At 52.5% G+C, this 16,348-nt stretch overlaps 1 protein-coding gene across 7 annotated transcripts in view; it reads right to left on the bottom strand.

Annotated features, from left to right (window-relative positions):
- Nucleotides 1-16,348, bottom strand: part of KDM2B (lysine demethylase 2B) — a 122,690-nt gene that overhangs the window by 83,899 nt on the left and 22,443 nt on the right. For 5 of the 7 annotated variants that reach the window (XM_036874787.1, XM_036874789.1, XM_036874790.1 and 2 more), the window contains exons 5-8: nucleotides 12,118-12,296; nucleotides 11,791-11,897; nucleotides 1,244-1,337; nucleotides 6-159 (exon numbers count right to left, since the gene is read on the bottom strand). In XM_036874787.1, coding sequence (XP_036730682.1) covers nucleotides 6-159; nucleotides 1,244-1,337; nucleotides 11,791-11,897; nucleotides 12,118-12,296 — 534 coding nt within the window. Of the gene's footprint in view, nucleotides 1-5; nucleotides 160-1,243; nucleotides 1,338-4,035; nucleotides 4,118-4,714; nucleotides 4,882-11,790; nucleotides 11,898-12,117; nucleotides 12,297-16,348 lie in introns of those variants that run through there. The other 2 variants (XM_036874794.1, XM_036874793.1) reach the window with 2 other exon arrangements.

Here is a 16,348-nt window from a genome sequence, read left to right as displayed (position 1 = left end):
CCTACCGGAAGGGATGAAAAACGTGTAGCCCTGTTTCAGCTCAATTCTTTGGCATCGCTCCACACGGTCTCCCAGGAAGATGTCGCTCTGTTTGCCTGACAGCACCCACTCCTCGTACAGTGCCAAATTGTGCAAGGTTGGAGGAATCAGCCAAAAGATCTTAGGAGGAAAAGGAAGCAATCAGTTAAAGATCCAGGCCAAAGTCTCTCATTTCTTCCAGGTTCTGCCACAACCCAGAAGACAGCCCCACCTGCCTGGGAGCAGGGAGGATGGGGGAGGACCCACCCCCGGGGACCCTTCCAGGATCAGGCCCAAAGGGTCTCTGGGGTGGCAGGGAAGGCTGTGCCGCCCTTCTGGGACACCCCTTGCCCGCCTTTAGAGAATCTCCGTTCCAGCTGAAACACCAGGGTGGGAAGACTTCCTGGACTGAGTGGAACATTCTTTCTCCTGAGCCGTGGGCTTGTCAGGGAGGTGGGGGAAGGAGAAGAAGGGGAATTTCCTAAGTTGTAGGATAAAATGGCCCAATAAATAAAACCAGCTTGTGCTGGCTCTGGAGAAGGAGGAAAAACATCTGGAACCAAGAGGGATGACTTCCTACCCGGAATTTCTTCCAACACATTCGGTTAAGACAAATGCACACGCAGACCCAGAGGAGCAGGGCAGCACACACGTATTCTCAAGGAGCACCCACATCCGTGCAGGGACCCCTATGCCCCCACGTGGACATGCACACAGGAGCAGACACAGCAGGAGCACCCTGAACACATGCCTCACGTCCTTCCTCTGGGTGATGTCTGTCCCTAATGTAAACTGTTCTTGCAGGCAACTAGACTTTTAAGTTAAAAGGTCCCAGTGCTGGAGCTGAAATTATAGCTGGGGGAAATGAATGCTGGAGGTTCTTAGGAGCCAAATCTGGAGTTCTAATCTGGCCTAAGATGCGTAGGACACTGGACTGGGTAAGCAGGTGTGAAAGGCTGACCAGATGTGATACAAAAGAGTTGACCTTGACCTTTCCCTCCAGAAGAAGACAGAGGGTGAGGAGTTGACCTTGATCTTTCCCTCCAGAAGAAGACAGAGGGTGAGGAGTTGACCTTGATCTTTCCCTCCAGAAGAAGACAGAGGGTGAGAAAGTCCTCACAGGGCGGGGTCTGGCTGGAGGCGGGGGCAGAAGCAGAAAGGTGAGCGAGCCCCTCCATGCACAAACAGCCAGGCATGCACAGAGATCTGAAGAGACTCAACTCACCTTCCCACCCCGGAAAACATGGTACCAAACGGAAGTGCCTCCAAAGTCGATGTGGAAGTCAGTGAAACAACCTTTCACGCTCATCAGACAGTACCTGCAGCACAGAAGTGGGGAAGCAGAAAAACAATTCAATGCCTGAATCACAGGAGGTGAGCAAACAGCTTCAGAGATGCTTGACCTGCTGCCCTTTTATAAATGCTGACACTGGGGAATTTTCTTTTTTTTTTTAAGACCCAAATCTAATCGGAGTTCCCCATGGGGGAAGCCCCTGTGATCAGGTGGTGAATCTCAAGCACTGGCTACCTGCCCCCAAGGCTGGGAGAGGCATTTTTGTTTTCAGGTTCCCAAGAGAGAGCTGGCAACCCACAGGCCACTTGGTTCCTTCCTCGCAGACGGTTTTTACTCTTGCCCCACCCCTGCCTCCTACCCAAGCAAGAGGCTTCATTTCTGCTCCTTTCAGCTCCTATAACTGCAGTTCTCCCAAGCTGCCAGGCCCCTTTGCAGCAGCTGGGCCCTCTGGAATTCAGCTGTAAACCACCTGTATAGCTTGCCAATTACTAGTCCCCATTCATCTCCTCATTCATTCAACAATCATGTACTGAGAGCCAACCAGTGGTCCAGCCCAGAGCTAGGCATGGCACTTAGAGAAACGCATAAGACTCCTACCATTAAGGATGAAACACTCTTAAGGGAGCACTACCCTGGGAAAGTTAAACGGCAAGACGAACTGCAAATGATTGCAAAGTAAGCAATGCAGCTGAAAGTGTATAATTCCGCGTATGAAATGTCCAGAGTAGGCAGACCTACAGAGACAGAGAGCAGGTTAGTGGTGGCCAGAGGCTGGGGGGTGTTGGGAGGAAATGGGGAGTGATTGCTAATGGGTACAGGGCTTCGTTGTGGGGTGACAAAAATGTTCCAAAATTGATGGTGGTTGCACAGCTCTGTAAACATACTAAAAACATTGAATTGTACACTTTAAGTGGATGAATGGTATGTGAACTGTCCCTCAATAAAGCTGCTAAAAAAAAAGTAAAGTGATAAAGACCCTGGGGGTGGGGTGGTGGAGTGGCAGAGAGGGAGGGAAGGAGACAGAGAGGGAGAGCCTGGCCCTGAGTGGCTTGGACAGAGGGAGGGCATTCGGGAGAAGAAACCTGCCAGCAGCCCCCCTTCTAAGCTCTAGCAACTGCCAGACAACCCACCCTTCCTTACAGGAACTCACCCGTCCCCTCCCTCCCCCCTCCACTTGCTGCCCTCCTAGGGGTGGGCAGAGCTTAGGAGGAGGGGGGACAGACAGGCTTCCAGGTCCGGGCCTGGCGGACGGCAGTGCCAGGGCCCCCTCCCTCTCACCCACCCCTTCCCCCAAGAGCCACAAGAGCAGGGCTGGGGCAGTCCCCCACAGCTCATGCTCCCACACCTTGGCACCTCTGGAGGCCCACATACACATGCTTACCCCACTGACCTCTTTTCCCTGCTGCACTTTGCTTTTCCATGGTTTGGGAAGAGGAGAGGAATGGGGCGGGGACGGGCAGGGAGGAGCCAGCAGCCTGAGAGGAGATAACGGTGGGGGCCAGGGGGGACGTGGGCTGAGCTGGTTAGGAGGCTGGAGGGTTCCAGGCGCCCCCTCCCTCTGGTTGCCTTTTGCACCTCACATTCAGGTGGACCCGGGGCTCGGCAGTATGCAGGCGGCGTGCCCCGCGTCCCTCCTCCGGATAGGCTGGAAGGAGCCTTAACCATGTGTCTGCAGGAGGCTGACAAATCAGAAGGCCTTCCTGCACATCAGAGCCCCGCTGCCTAGCAACCCCATCGGAGGGGTGTAGTTGACAGCACAGGACGCAGCCCTGTCACGAAGACAGGCGCGGGCTGTGGTGCTGGCGCTGGGGTTGTTAAAGTCCCAGCTCCGGCTCCGGCTCCGGCTCCGGCTCCGGCTGCACACCCTGTTGCCTCCTCCCAGCCCACCCAAGCCAGGTCCCCACTCGGAAGGCCTGGGTGATTCCCTTCTCTCCAAGGAACTGGAGGGGTAGGGGGCCTGCTAAAGCCCCAGTCCACCCCACCCCCATGGACCACACCGGCCTCTTCTCTCCAAGCACCACTTCAAAATATTAGTCCTCATTTTCCTAAAACCACCTCTTCCTCTCGGTTTTCTTCTTCTCTTTCCTTAATCTAACCTTGGTTTCCACCTCCTCCAGGCCTGAGCAGAATAGTCTGGGGAAAACAATTTAAGTGTTTGTGGGGTAGAGAAAGGTGAGGTGCTTCCTTCGGTCTGCAGCTGGATACCCACCCAGGGGCCCAAAGCATAAAGGAGAGGAGCTTGGCTCTTGGGCTCCAGGACCCAAGTCGCCCTGGCCAAACAGGTCGTCCACCTCCAACCTGCCAATCTCCTGCCGCAACCCCAGCCTGCCCAGCACACGCGGAAACGGAATCCCTGCGAGCTGCGGCTGCTGCGTACGAGGGAAAGTTCTCCAAGTTGAGCCTGTGTCTGCTCTGCCCTCCCAGTCACCCTTCAGCACCCTCCGAGGCCCCTCGGAGCTTGGGGGCGCCACTTCCAGCCCCGCCTCTCCATGAAAGGCCCCTCCTCCCATGTCCCTCATTTCCTGGCTGCCAGGCCTGGGCCGCCCCTCCTGCAAGGCAAGTGCACGCTTTAGGGTGGCCAGGGTAGCTGGGACGGGGCGGCTTTTGTCCCAGGGCCCTGCAGCCGTCACCCCGCCTGCCTCCTCGCCTGCCCCGCACTCATTCCGCGTTTCCCCCCTCACTCCTGCTTCTCGCTCGCTCTGGCGTGACGCCTTTGCACTGACCTCTAACAGCTTCCTCTTCCAAAGCACACCGCAGTCACATGGGCACCCCGGCTCGGTGCCACGGCCGCTAAGCTTTCGCCGCTGCCGGCCAGCCGGCCTGGTTTCCGCCTCGGCCGCCCCCTGCCCGGAAAGCCGCGCCCCTCGACACCCCCACTCACGGCGCGGGCGGCTTCTGTGTAGGACACCCTCCAAGTTGGCGGCTGAAAATCCCGCGCCCCCGAGCTAAGCCTTTGGGGGGTTCCCGCCTCCCAAGGCCGGGGCTGGCTGGGGAGGAGCGTGGTAGGAGGGGGCGCTGCACCTGCAGCACCAACTTTGGGGCGCTGCCTCGGGTCTGGGGAGGCGGGGCAGCCCCACCCCGCCCTTTTCCCTCCAACTTAGCGAAACTCCCCCGGCAGCCCAGGCGGTGTCCCCTCGGGCAAAGGTCTGGCGGGGGGACCTGGAAAGCTGGCACCGGGTGACGGGGCCGGAGGCGCCGAGCGCGCGTGCACACACGCTACACACTTACACGCAGCCCCGGGAGACACAAAGAGCGGCTCCGTGACGCCGGCCGTGCAGCCCGCGGGAGGGAGGCGACCCACACCCCGCCCCGGCGCGCCCCGAAGGAGTGGGGGGCTCCAGGGCAGCCCCGGGCCCGCGGGGCGCAGCGCAGAAACGCCCGCCCGGCCCCGCCCGCGGTTACCCTCGACTGTGGCGCGGCTCCCGGGCGTCCCCTTTGGCGGCGGAGGCTCGACGCTCGTCCGGCCCCGGCGACCAGAGCCGAGCCCCCTCCACGGTGCTGCCAGGCCCCGGTCGAGGACCGCGGAGCCCTCGCTCGCTTCGTTCCTTTCTCGGGGAGCCGGGCGCAGCCTGCGCTCATCCCCGCGCAGAAACTGAACACCCGCGCGGCACGGCGGCTGCCAGGGAGGCGGAGGGAGGCCGCGGCGGCGACAGGGAAGCGCGCCCGACCAGCGCCAGGGGACGCCGCCGCCGCCCACGGCCGCCCCCTCGCCCGGGCTGGGTAGGGGCACGAGGGTAGCTCTCCCCACCTCCGTTCTACTGGCAGGCGCTCGGGGACTCCCGCACGCCCGTTTTCAGGGAGTGTGGACGCCGTCCTGCTGCTGAAGGCGACGACCCAGCAAAACCACCTTCCTGAAACGCACCCCTCGGGGCAAAGCTATAGAAAGGACCAGTGCCAGGGGTTGGAGGGCTTGTCTGATTCCGGGTATGGCAGCCCAGAGATCAGGGATGCGGCTCTGGCCCTAAAACAGACTAGCTGTGACCTTGGACAACCACTTCCCCTCTCTCAGCAGTTTCCTTGCCCTGGGGGCAGGGAGGTGACCTGACGTTCATCTGCAATCTAAGATGCTCTTTTGCTGCGCCTGCCCCTACCTGCCCCCTTAGTAGCTGTGTAGCCCCACATCATAGAACTATTGTGGGAATTCATTGAGATAAACACTTTGATTACTTAATCCAATCTTCACAACAGCCCTGTAAGGTCATTTGCAGGACTGTACCCATTTTACAGATGAGAAAGCAAGACAGGCTCAGAGGTAGTGACTCACCATGATCACTACCCTCGTAGTGGGGTGCTTACCCAAGCAGCCTGTCTCAGAGTTTCTCAGCCCTTCTCCCCAGGTCTCCCTGGTAAATCCCAAGATCTCAAGAAGCAGAGTCTGCAGGCTACAGCCAAACCTCAACCACTAACTGAAGAAGTCAGTCCAGCTCAAATCAGAAGTCACCCCTCCAGGGCACGCTCATCAGGACCACAGCCCTCTTCCCATCCCACCCTTCCCCCATAAACCACAAGGGGGGCCAGGAGATGGTGGTATGGCGTCTGCAGGGGCAGAAATCAAACTTCTCGATTCTTTGGCCAAATCCCATTCCCTGGGCTACCCAGAATTATTAATTAATAGGTTCCAATTATCAAGTGCTCATAATAATAGCTGCTTACATGCATGATATCATTTTACCCTTAAAACAACCTAATAATCCCCATTTTAGGGAACTGAACATTAAGCCATTTAAAGGTGGTCAGCGCCCTGGCCCAGGGTGTTGCTTCCTTGTGTCATTTACTGGATGGCTCACCCATTAGTACCTCCCTGATGGCCTGCTGTGAGGTTAAACTGTAAACTCCCTGGAACTGGTTGAATTTTTTACCTTATGTATGCTTTGCCTATTTAAAAGAAAAGATAGTAATGACAAAGACTATCCCCGACCTTGGATTTGAGCACCAGTCATTGAATTAAATGAACTCAGAGAGGAGAAGGCCCTGACAACAGGATCAGGCTGTCCACATGGGAGACATATTACTTTTTTCTTTTTTTTTATTTTGTATTTTGGCTGCACCACCCAGCATGCAGGATGGTTCCCCGACCAGGGATTTGTTCCCCGGGCCTCCACAGTGAAAGCACCGAATCCTAACCACTAGATCACCAGGGAACTCCCCCATATTACTTTTTAAGTCACAAATGCCCAGATCCTTGTGAGTAGGGACCACACCAGATTCATCTGTGTAAGTGCAGCACCCAGCAACAGCCCTATAATTATTCTAATCAGCTATGTGACACTGGACCAAATCTTTCCCCCTTCTGGATCTCTGCATCCCATTTGTTAAAACTAGTCAGGGCCCTCTAACTGGTGGCCCTTACAGATCAAAGCAGGCCCTAGATATGCTTGGTTTGGCCAGTACTCTTTAAAAAAAAAATTTTTTTTTAAAGGCTGCCTCTCCAGTTACCCAGAAGCCACACCAGCCCCTACTGTCTTACACTCAGCTGCTACATCCATTACTGCATTGAACCACTAAGATTTCCAGCTTCCTTGTCTGTTAAATGGGGATAGTAACCTGCTTCCAGTATCATTGAGATCTGTGTGCTAAGTGTCTAACACAGCACCTGGGGCCATACATGGCACCACAGGAAAGGCTGGCTCTCTTTGTTCTTCTTTTCGAGGTAGAAGGGAAAAGCCAGGAATCCAGAGACCTGGGTCCGGGGCGTGGCCCACATGTGACATCAGCAGCCTCTCTAGGTCAGTTTCTCTATGTGATATATTACACAGGGACGATCATTTATGATGCCAACAAACACGGTTGATGAGAGTGAGAAGGTAAATATCGGCTGTAGAGATGCCCTATGCAAATGTGAGGGAGGGTAGATTAAAAAGCAGAGGATGCCAGGATTACAATGGCAGCTGCAGCCCCTGTGTGTCTACAGGAGGCCACGTAGACAAACATCTTCTCCCAACCACATTTCACATCCACTGCAGGCTCCATCTTCCCCACATCATGGGAGGGAGGCAGGGCAGGGATGACAGGATCACCACTTTGTAGAGGGAAAACTGAGTCTCTAAGAGGAGATAAAAGATTTGCCGTAGCTCAGGGAGAGACAGAGGCAGCCCCGAAACTTGGTCATCCCAGTGCCTCCCTCCATCCTGTTTCAGCTGCGTACCCCCAGAAAGTACGTGGGAAGAAAATGCAGTCAATTTTCAATTTTGGGGGGCCAAATGTAGGCTTTACACGGGATCCCCTTTTGGCTGGGCTTCTGAGCTCTATCAGTCCACTGTATATCTCTAATACACCAGCAAACCTCATTTCTGCAAGCCCAGTGGGCTACAGGAGCAGGTGAGAACAGAAAAGACTCACTAATTTCTTTCTGGAATGTGTTAAAATACCCAACGGTCCTAAGTGAAAAAGGTGTGCCCACGTCATAGACCCAGGAGACTGTAGAGGTTTAAAAACCTGTCCACAAAGTCTTTGAGAGCTCCCCACCCCTTCCAGAGGCAGAGCCAAATTCCCCTCCCTTGAGTGTGGGCTAGACTTCGTGACTTGCTTTTAACTACTATAATATGGCAGAAGTAAACAGTATGTGACTTCCAAAATTAGGTTTTAAAAGGCACTGTGGCTTCCTCCTTGCTCTCTCTCAAACCATTTCTGGCGGAGGGCAGGAAGCTGCCATGTCATGAGGACACTCAAGCAGCCCTATGGAGAGGCCTACACAGTGAAGAACTGAGGCCCAGCCCTAAGTTTTGGGTTTTGTTTTGTTTTGTCATGCCGCGCAGCTTGTGAGATCTTAGTTTCCCGACCGGGGATTGAACCTGGGCCCTCGGCAGTGAAAGCTCAGTCTTAACCACTGGACAGCCAGGGAATTCCCCAGGTCTAAGTTTTGACACAAGCTTATGCAAGACTCTGAGCCAGAATCACCCAGCTAAGCCACACTCAGATTCCTGCCCTACAGAAGCTGTGAGCTGATGCTGCTAAGACATAAAGTTTTTTAAGTTGTGAGGTTTTAGGGTAATCTGCTATGCAGCAGTAAACAACCAATACAGGGGTACTTCCAAATCATTGTCACTGTTTGTACGATTATGGAATTTTCCAAGACAAATAATTCTGTACAGCCAAAACATTTCTGTGGGGCAGCAATTAGGGGCGGGGGGTAGGCCGTGGCAGAAATGAGTGGCGCAGCTGATATGCAACCTACCCTGCCATCATCTTTTCCCTTTATCCTGCTTCTTCATGACACTTATCACCTCCTAAGTTATATTATTCACTTGTTTGCTGGCCTGTCTCTTCTCCCAGCCAGAATACAAGCTCCATGAGAAGAGGGACTTTGTTTATTCACTGTATTCTACCAACTGCTTAGAAGAGTGTCTTGCACAAAATACAAAGTAAATGCAGCAAGAGGTATAACTAATACACTAGTATACTTTTTCTTTTTTTTTTTTTTTGGCCTCGCCATGCGGCTTGTGGGATCTCAGTTCCCCAACCAGGGATCGAACCTGGGCCACAGCAGTGAAAGCACCAAGCCCTAACCACTGGACCGCCCAGGAATTCCCACACCAGTATACTCTTCAGAAATCTTTGTCTCCCACAAAGTTGCAACTACCCCTTCGACAACTGTCTCCACCCCTTGTCTTAAACACCTGAACCAAAACCCATTAAAATTCCTAACCCCCTCACCATGATCAAACGACATAAATCCTGGAACCAGGGAGAAGTCAGTCATGGGTTTGTAACCCTCCTCTCGTCCCCCCTGCAAACCCTCGGTTCAGGTGGCCCTTCAGCTGTCTCCACTCTCCAGGCACCTCCAGCATGGAGGCTCTGTGATTTCTAGAAAGTGTCGTTTTAATTAAATTCCAAAGAACCATTCTACGATCCCAGAGGACTTCATCATCATGGGATTTTTACCTTGCTTATTAACTGAAATCAGCATTCTTTTCAGCCGAACAAGTGGACTACTTCCAAGGTGACAATTTCCTTCCTAACAAGGTTCAAATCCTATAACAAGCTCCCACGGCCACTGACAGGGTTTGTAAATCTATTTGCCACATAGTCCAACCAATATGTCCAAGACATGTGGTTCTAGAAAATTGTGTGTGAGCCTTTTTCTGGTAATTAGATAGAATTCTCAATGTATTAACAGAGCTTACTATTTAAAGGAATCTTTCAATAAAGTGTAGAATATACTGAACATCTCAGAGAGGCAAAGTAGATATTAATTGAAATCTGTCACCCAAGGCTGTCTATTTTACCTTCCTAAGTACAAGTCCTGTTTGTCCTCTGCTCTCCTCTAACCCTCATCTAGATGATGCAGTGGCTCCTCTTACCAGTCTGCCCCCACCTCCTTCAATCCACGCGGCAGCTGCAGAATTTGCAGAATACAAATCCGAACACACACCTCTCTGCTTAAAATCTCAGAGGTTTCCGACTGCTCTTAGGAGAAATACAGACCCCTCACTATGACACTGTCAGGCCCTGTCAGCCTGACCCACCCCGCATCCTGCACCATTGACCTTCCCTTGATCTGCTCCAGCCCCACTGGCCTTTCTTTGGCAAGTCCTTCAGCCCCGCCCTGTCCCCAGCCCTCCCCACCATCCCAGGCTCTCTGCACACAGCCAGAAAAGCTCTTCCCAGGCCTCTTCACTTAAGTAACCCCTCTCCCCTTTAGACTGCAGCTCAGGGTGGCCTGCCCTGCCCTCCCTAACCTGGTGAATCCCCCGGTACATGCTCCCATAGCACCGTGGGTCTCTGCCTTGTGGCCTCATCACAGCTGCAAATTTCCATTTGTTTCTCTGACTGTTGGATTAACATCTGTCTCCTGAATAGACTGTAACCTCCATGAGGGCAGGGAGCTCATCTGGTTTTCTCCCTGCTGTATTCCCGGTACCCAACACCAATCAGATGTTCAGTTTATAGGCTGAATCAATCAATCACTCAATCAACGAGGGTCAGGATCTGCCTCTCACTAATCTGAGTCTCACACTCTTTCCTCAAGCTCTGCCTCCGTGATTCCATCAAGGACCTTGGCACTTGCCTACTGCCATCCCTCCCCCACTTCCGTCCCATCTCCTCTGTCCTTTAAAGTCCAGGTCAATATCCCCTCCGAGATGATTTCCTGATGCCAGCAACCCAAAATGATTCCTTCTCTCCGCATCTGCCTTCTGGGAACCCGTTTCCCTCTGCCCAGGATGAGAGCTGCACCTTACCCTCGTGTTAATGGCACATTCTCCAGAAGGTAGGGGCTTTTAGTCCTGTTCATCTTTTACTTCCCTGTTCCAAGGGCTCCATAAATTTTGATGTGATCGGATCGGAACAAAACAGAATTGAAAACCCTCCTACCAACCCCTCCTTGAGCCCAATCTTTCCCTTTGAGGCAGACCAGATCCAAGGGGTGTAAGGAGCTTCAGCTTTGAGGGGAGAAAAAAATGTCTGAGAGGTAATTAAAGAGAGAGAGAGCCTGAAAGCAAAACCTTGAGAAGCCCAGGGCCAGCGTGTTGGCCTCCCTTACAAAGCCTGGCACAGAGTTTGCATTCAGTATGCACTGAATGAAGGGCTGAGTGAATGAAAAGTTCACAGCCTTTAAGCTCCTAGGGTCACTCCTGGCAGTGGGGCTGAGCAGACAGATGCTAATGGATTTGGAGTCACCAGAGCCAACTCTTCTAGGAAGCCCAAAGCAATAGTTCTGCCTGGGCCACCAGCATCTCCTTCTCATTTTGAAGATGGAAACACAGAGGGCCTGAGATGGTAGGGGCCCCAAGGTGACTTCCTCATCCCAAGGGTCCGCCACTCAAGTCCTAGAACATGGAAGGTGCTCGTAGCTACCTCTGCCCATGTTAAATAATCAGTCTCAGGACTTGCTGGTCACACCACATGTAGTGATGTCCCTGCAATTAGATGTGGCCACGTTCCCAGCCCACCACCAACCTCCCGCTTAGAGGGCACCGTCTCTCTAAGGAATGTCTGGTGAGGAAGTGGCCCCTGGCTTTTTTCAGGAAAGGTTCTTCTCAATCAGAGGTCCCAGGTCTCAACAGCAGGAAGCAAAAAACACCAGACCCCTACCCAGCCCTTGGCAAAGGTAAAGTGTCCGTGGCGGACCCCTAAAAATCCACTCCCAGGACATGCTGTCACTTGCAGGGAGAAGACGAATGTTTGACAAGTACACATACACACACGCGCACGCACACACACACACGCACACACAGATGCACACAGAGATGGTTCCCATTACTCTTCCTCCTCTTCAGATCACATCCCCCCAGGGAGAGCTGGCAGGGAGGCCAAAGAACGATCTGGATGGAGAATCCAGACCCGGAGCAGAATGCAGAGCCCCTGCATTCCAGGGAAGCAAGACGCCAACCTGCCCACACCAAGGACCCCCAGCCCTCACGTCCTAGCGGCGAGCCCGCAGGGCCGTGGCCTCAGCCCAGGCTCACTTCCAGCCCCCGCCCCCCACAGGGCTGAAAGCCACCCCCTCCCGGGTCCCGCCGCCAGCCGGGCAGCCTTACTTCTTCACTTTCGGGTACTTCATCTCCGCAATGGCATTCGTGGCTTCCGTCTGCTTCTCCTTCAAGTGCTGGGGCCACATGTTATCAACCCAGTCCACCAGGTCTACCTGCAATCCAGCCAGGCCGCCGTCAGCGCCTCCTGGCTCCCAGTGCCCTGAAGCTGGGCCCCATCACCACCTCCACCCCTCCTCCTGCGCCCAAACGCCTCCCGCCCTCCCCCTGGGCCAGCGCAGGCTGGCCTCGAGCAAGACGAGCAGGCGGAAGGTGGCCGGGGAGGGGACCGCGGCCGGGGAGGGGACCGCAGCCAGGGGTGGGGGGGCTGCCTACCACGGTGGGACGCTTGACCAAGTGCTCCAGCTTGGTGTGGCTGAACTCAAGGCTGATGACGTTGTACAGCTTGTCCCGCTGGGCCTCGGGCGTCTCGTAGTACCGCACAAACTGGGACATGCTCATCTCCGCGCCCTTCTGCGTGTTCACGTCCATCACGTCCACCAGCCGCCGGCTACCTGGGGGCAGAATCCACAGGCTGGTGGCTCCAGCCAGCTGGGGGTGCAGATCCTACTCGGGAGGCCCCGTAAAACAAAACCTGCCCCTGCCCTAGCATCCCCCATATGCCTCGCCCTACGCCCTGTCTGCTCAATTACCTGGTCCTATCAGTTTTCCTCACCAAGTCACTCTCCAACCTTAAAACGAATCCCTCCCCAGTCCATCTGCTTCCCTCCACAACTAACTTGCCCCGAAATGCTCAGTTATTGAGCTGCAGAGCTGGGATTTGAAGCCAATTCCATCTTATGCTGGAACCCAGGTTCTTAATTCTTAACCCCCGACCCCCACCTCTGCCCTATGCAACACTGAATCTTGATCACATGCTAAGGTTGAAAAATGATCCCCGCCTTCAGTGGCTGGCTCCTCGCCCCACAGATCCAGGGAAGCCTTGGAGAACCGCTTTGTTTTTGAGTCAGGAGTGCAAATCCACCAGGGGGCATCCCTGAACTTTGCTGGAAATTCTGGCCATGCTCTGGGCAGTGCTGGCTCCTTCCTTACCAGGGCTCCTGGAACGGGTGGGCTCTGCTCAGCTGTTCTGGAAAGCCCACCTGTCAGAGAACCTGCTATGTTAGAGTGGGGGAGGGGAAGAGAACAGGCCCCCAAGCTCTCTCCGCTTCCTGGCTGGCCTCCAGCCTTCCACCTCCCCTGCCTCTCCTCCTTCTGCCTCTCCTCCCTCACCTTGCTCAGGGTCCCATCTGCAAAGCCCCCTGAGGAAGGGGATTTGCTGGGCAGGTAGGTGATGGGAATCACAGCCCTAGAGGCTGGTGCAAGTCAGCATTAAAGGCCTGGAGCTCAGCTGCCCCATCAGTACAATACAGTGGTTAAGCTAAGACTTTGTGGGTTTGAACCCCAGCTGGACCTCGGACCTCTTAGCGTCTCTCAGTTTCCCCATCTGTAACATGGGACAAAAATGGCAGCCAACCTATGGGGTTGTCCTGTGACTTAAATGAGATAATGTACATGAAACATTCCTGAGAAGTGCCTGCAAGTAGGAAGTGTTACCTAACTGGCCAATTTCTTTTATAATTACAGGTGGAGAAAGTGATGTAGTGGGAAATCAGAGCCAGTTAAATCTCTGCCAGCCAGTCCAAAAGGACTGACCACTTACCATCCTAAAACATAATCAGGATGGCTAAGGGGGGGGGGATGGGGGGCTTATGAGGGGTGATGAAAATGTTCTAAAATTGACTGTGGCAATGACTGCACAAACTCTGTGAACAAATGAAAAACCATTGAATTGTACACTTTAAATGGGTGAATTGTATGGTATGTGGATTATAACTCAGTAAAGCTGTTATTAAACAAAAACACTAGGCACTAAATGACCAACAAAGTTGGTTTTTCTAAAAAATATTTTTTTCTTTCAAAAGTCTCCTATCCACTTAAAACATACCTAATAAAAAATATAAATTATTCAGCCATAAAAAGGAGAGTACAGACGGTCCCCGACTTACCATGGTTCAACCTAGGTTTTCCGACTTTAAGATGGTGCAAAAACGATACACATGCAATAGAACTGTACTTCGAATACTGAATTTCGGTCTTTTCCCGGGCTAGTGATATGATCCTCTCTTGTGATGCTGGGCGGCATTAAGGAGCCGCAGCTCCCAGTCAACCACAATCACAAACAACCGAAACACTTACAACCATTTTGTTTTTTCACTTTCAGTACAGTATTCAATACGTTACATGAGCTTTTCAACACTTTATTATAAAATAGGCTTTGTGTTAGATCATTTTGTCCAACTGTAGGCTAATGTAAGTGCTCTGAACACATTTAGGGTAGGCGAGGTGCGGCTATGAAGTTTGATAGCTTAGGTGTATTACGTGCATTTTCAACTTACAATTTACAATGGGTTTATTGGGATGTAATCCCATCATAAGTCGAGGAAGATCTGTCGTAGCGATACATGCTACCACATGGATAAACCTCAAAAACATGATGCTAAGGGAAAGAAGCCAGACACAAATGGTCACATGTTGCATGATGTCATTCATATGAAATGTCCAGAATAGGCAAATCCACAGAGACGGAAAGTAAGTGAGTGGTTGCCAGGGGCTGGGAGTGAGGGAATGGGAGTGACTGCTAAGGGGTATGAATCTCCTTTCGGGGTGTTGAAAATGTTTTAGAACCAGCAGACGGTATGGTTGCATAACACTGTGAATGTACTAAATGCCACTGAATTGTACATTTTTAAATGATTAATTTCGGGACTTCCTTGGTGGTCCAGTGGGTAAGACTCTGCGTTCCCAGTGCAGGGGGGCCCGGGTTTGATCAGGGAACTAGATCCTGCATGCCGCAACTAAGAGTCTGCATGCTGCAACTAAAAGATCCCACGTGCTGCAACCAAGAGTCCGCATGCCTCAACTAAAAGATCCCACATGCCCACATCTAAAGATCCCGCATGCCGCAACAAAGATCCCACGTGCTGCAACTAAGACCTGGAGCAGCCAAAATAAATAAATATTTTTAAAAAAAAGAAAACGGGAAAATGATTAATTTTATGTTATGTAAATTTCACCTCAATAATTTTTTTTTTTTTAAAGCAATTCTTCTCCTGAACAGAAGAAGGATGTGGGTAGAAAAGGCCTGTTTTTTACTTTTTTGAGCACTAACAAGGCTTCCAGACCCCCTCTCCCCAACACAATCCCCAGGGCTCCCTGTGCACCCTCGCCCCACTCTGCTCCTAGCCAGGTGCAGGTCCCCAGTTGACCCACCTCGGCCTGCCCCACCCTCAGCCAAAAAGGGAAGTCAGGACTTGGAGTGGTTAGAGCTGTGAGGAGCAGCTGGGGCTGAGCCGGGCAGGAGGGAAGAGGCCCGGGGGTGGGAGAGGCCGAGGGACTGTATCTGGAGCGCTTCTAAGAATAGCTTCCTCAGTGTGCAGGGAGCTCCATCCGGCTCCCCAGGTGTCCTGGAAGCCTCAGCTGGTGGGAGGAGTTGGAGTGGGAACAGAGGGAGGAGGAAGGAAAGTCGGTTCTTCTGGGTGCCTGGGCTCCACAAACCTCCAGGGAAACACAAGTGCACCAGTAACCAGATTCAACCCCGCTGGGTTCCAGCCCGCAGGTGAGGATGAGAAATGCAGGAACATTAGCACACTTCCTAGGGAAGCAGAACAATACGAATTGAAGTGACCAGCTTAGGAGTCTGATGAATCTGAGATAAAGGCCAGCTCTGAAGCAAACAGCAGTTGAGGAAAAGTTTCTCTCCATAAATATATTCCAGCCAATAAATGGCAAAGGAGGGACTTCCCTGGCGGTCCAGTGGTTAAGACTCTATGTTCCCAATACAAGGGCCCCAGGTTCGATCCCTGGTCAGGGAACTATATCCTGCAGGCATCAACTAAGAGCCTGCATGTGGCAACTAAGAGCCTGCATGCCGCAACTAAATATCCCACGTGCCACAATTAAGACCCGGAGTAGCCAAATAAATAAATAAATAAATATTTTTTTAAAAAAAAATACTCTGTGCTTCCACTGCAGGAAGCACAAGTTCGATCAGATCCCTGATTGGGGAACTAAGATTCCTGCATGCAGTGTGGCACGGCCCAAAAGAAAAAACGGGGCAGTGGGGGAGGAATGACAGAATTAATAAGACCATCACCACCCTGCAGCCCCTGATACAATAATGGAGATAGACATCAGTGACTGCTAACAACAGAGAGAGAGAGGGAGAGAGAGAAAGAACCTAACATGTGCCTCCTGATGGATCTATGAGGCAGTCAGAATAAAATGAATGGACTAATTAATGAATGAGTGAGAGAGACAGACTGAATCTGATCAAGCATCTATATCCAACTACCAATCTACAGAAACGACAGAGAATGGAAGAGCATGTTAAGCTACTCCAAGGCAAAATCCAGGCAATGAAAAATTCTACAGGTCAAACAATCCAAAGGGGGATGGAGGGAGAGCCCAGAGATTATAAGAGACTGAAAAGGCACCTCAACCAATCACAATGCAAGACCCTTATTCACATTCTGACTCATACAACTGTTAAAAAAAAAGAAAAAAG

The sequence above is a fragment of the Balaenoptera musculus genome, chromosome 14, assembly GCF_009873245.2.
Source record: "Balaenoptera musculus isolate JJ_BM4_2016_0621 chromosome 14, mBalMus1.pri.v3, whole genome shotgun sequence".
Classification (NCBI taxonomy): Eukaryota; Metazoa; Chordata; class Mammalia; order Artiodactyla; family Balaenopteridae; genus Balaenoptera; species Balaenoptera musculus.
The sequence above is the reverse complement of the archived record's forward strand: the minus strand, read 5'-3'. Positions and strand labels throughout refer to the sequence as shown.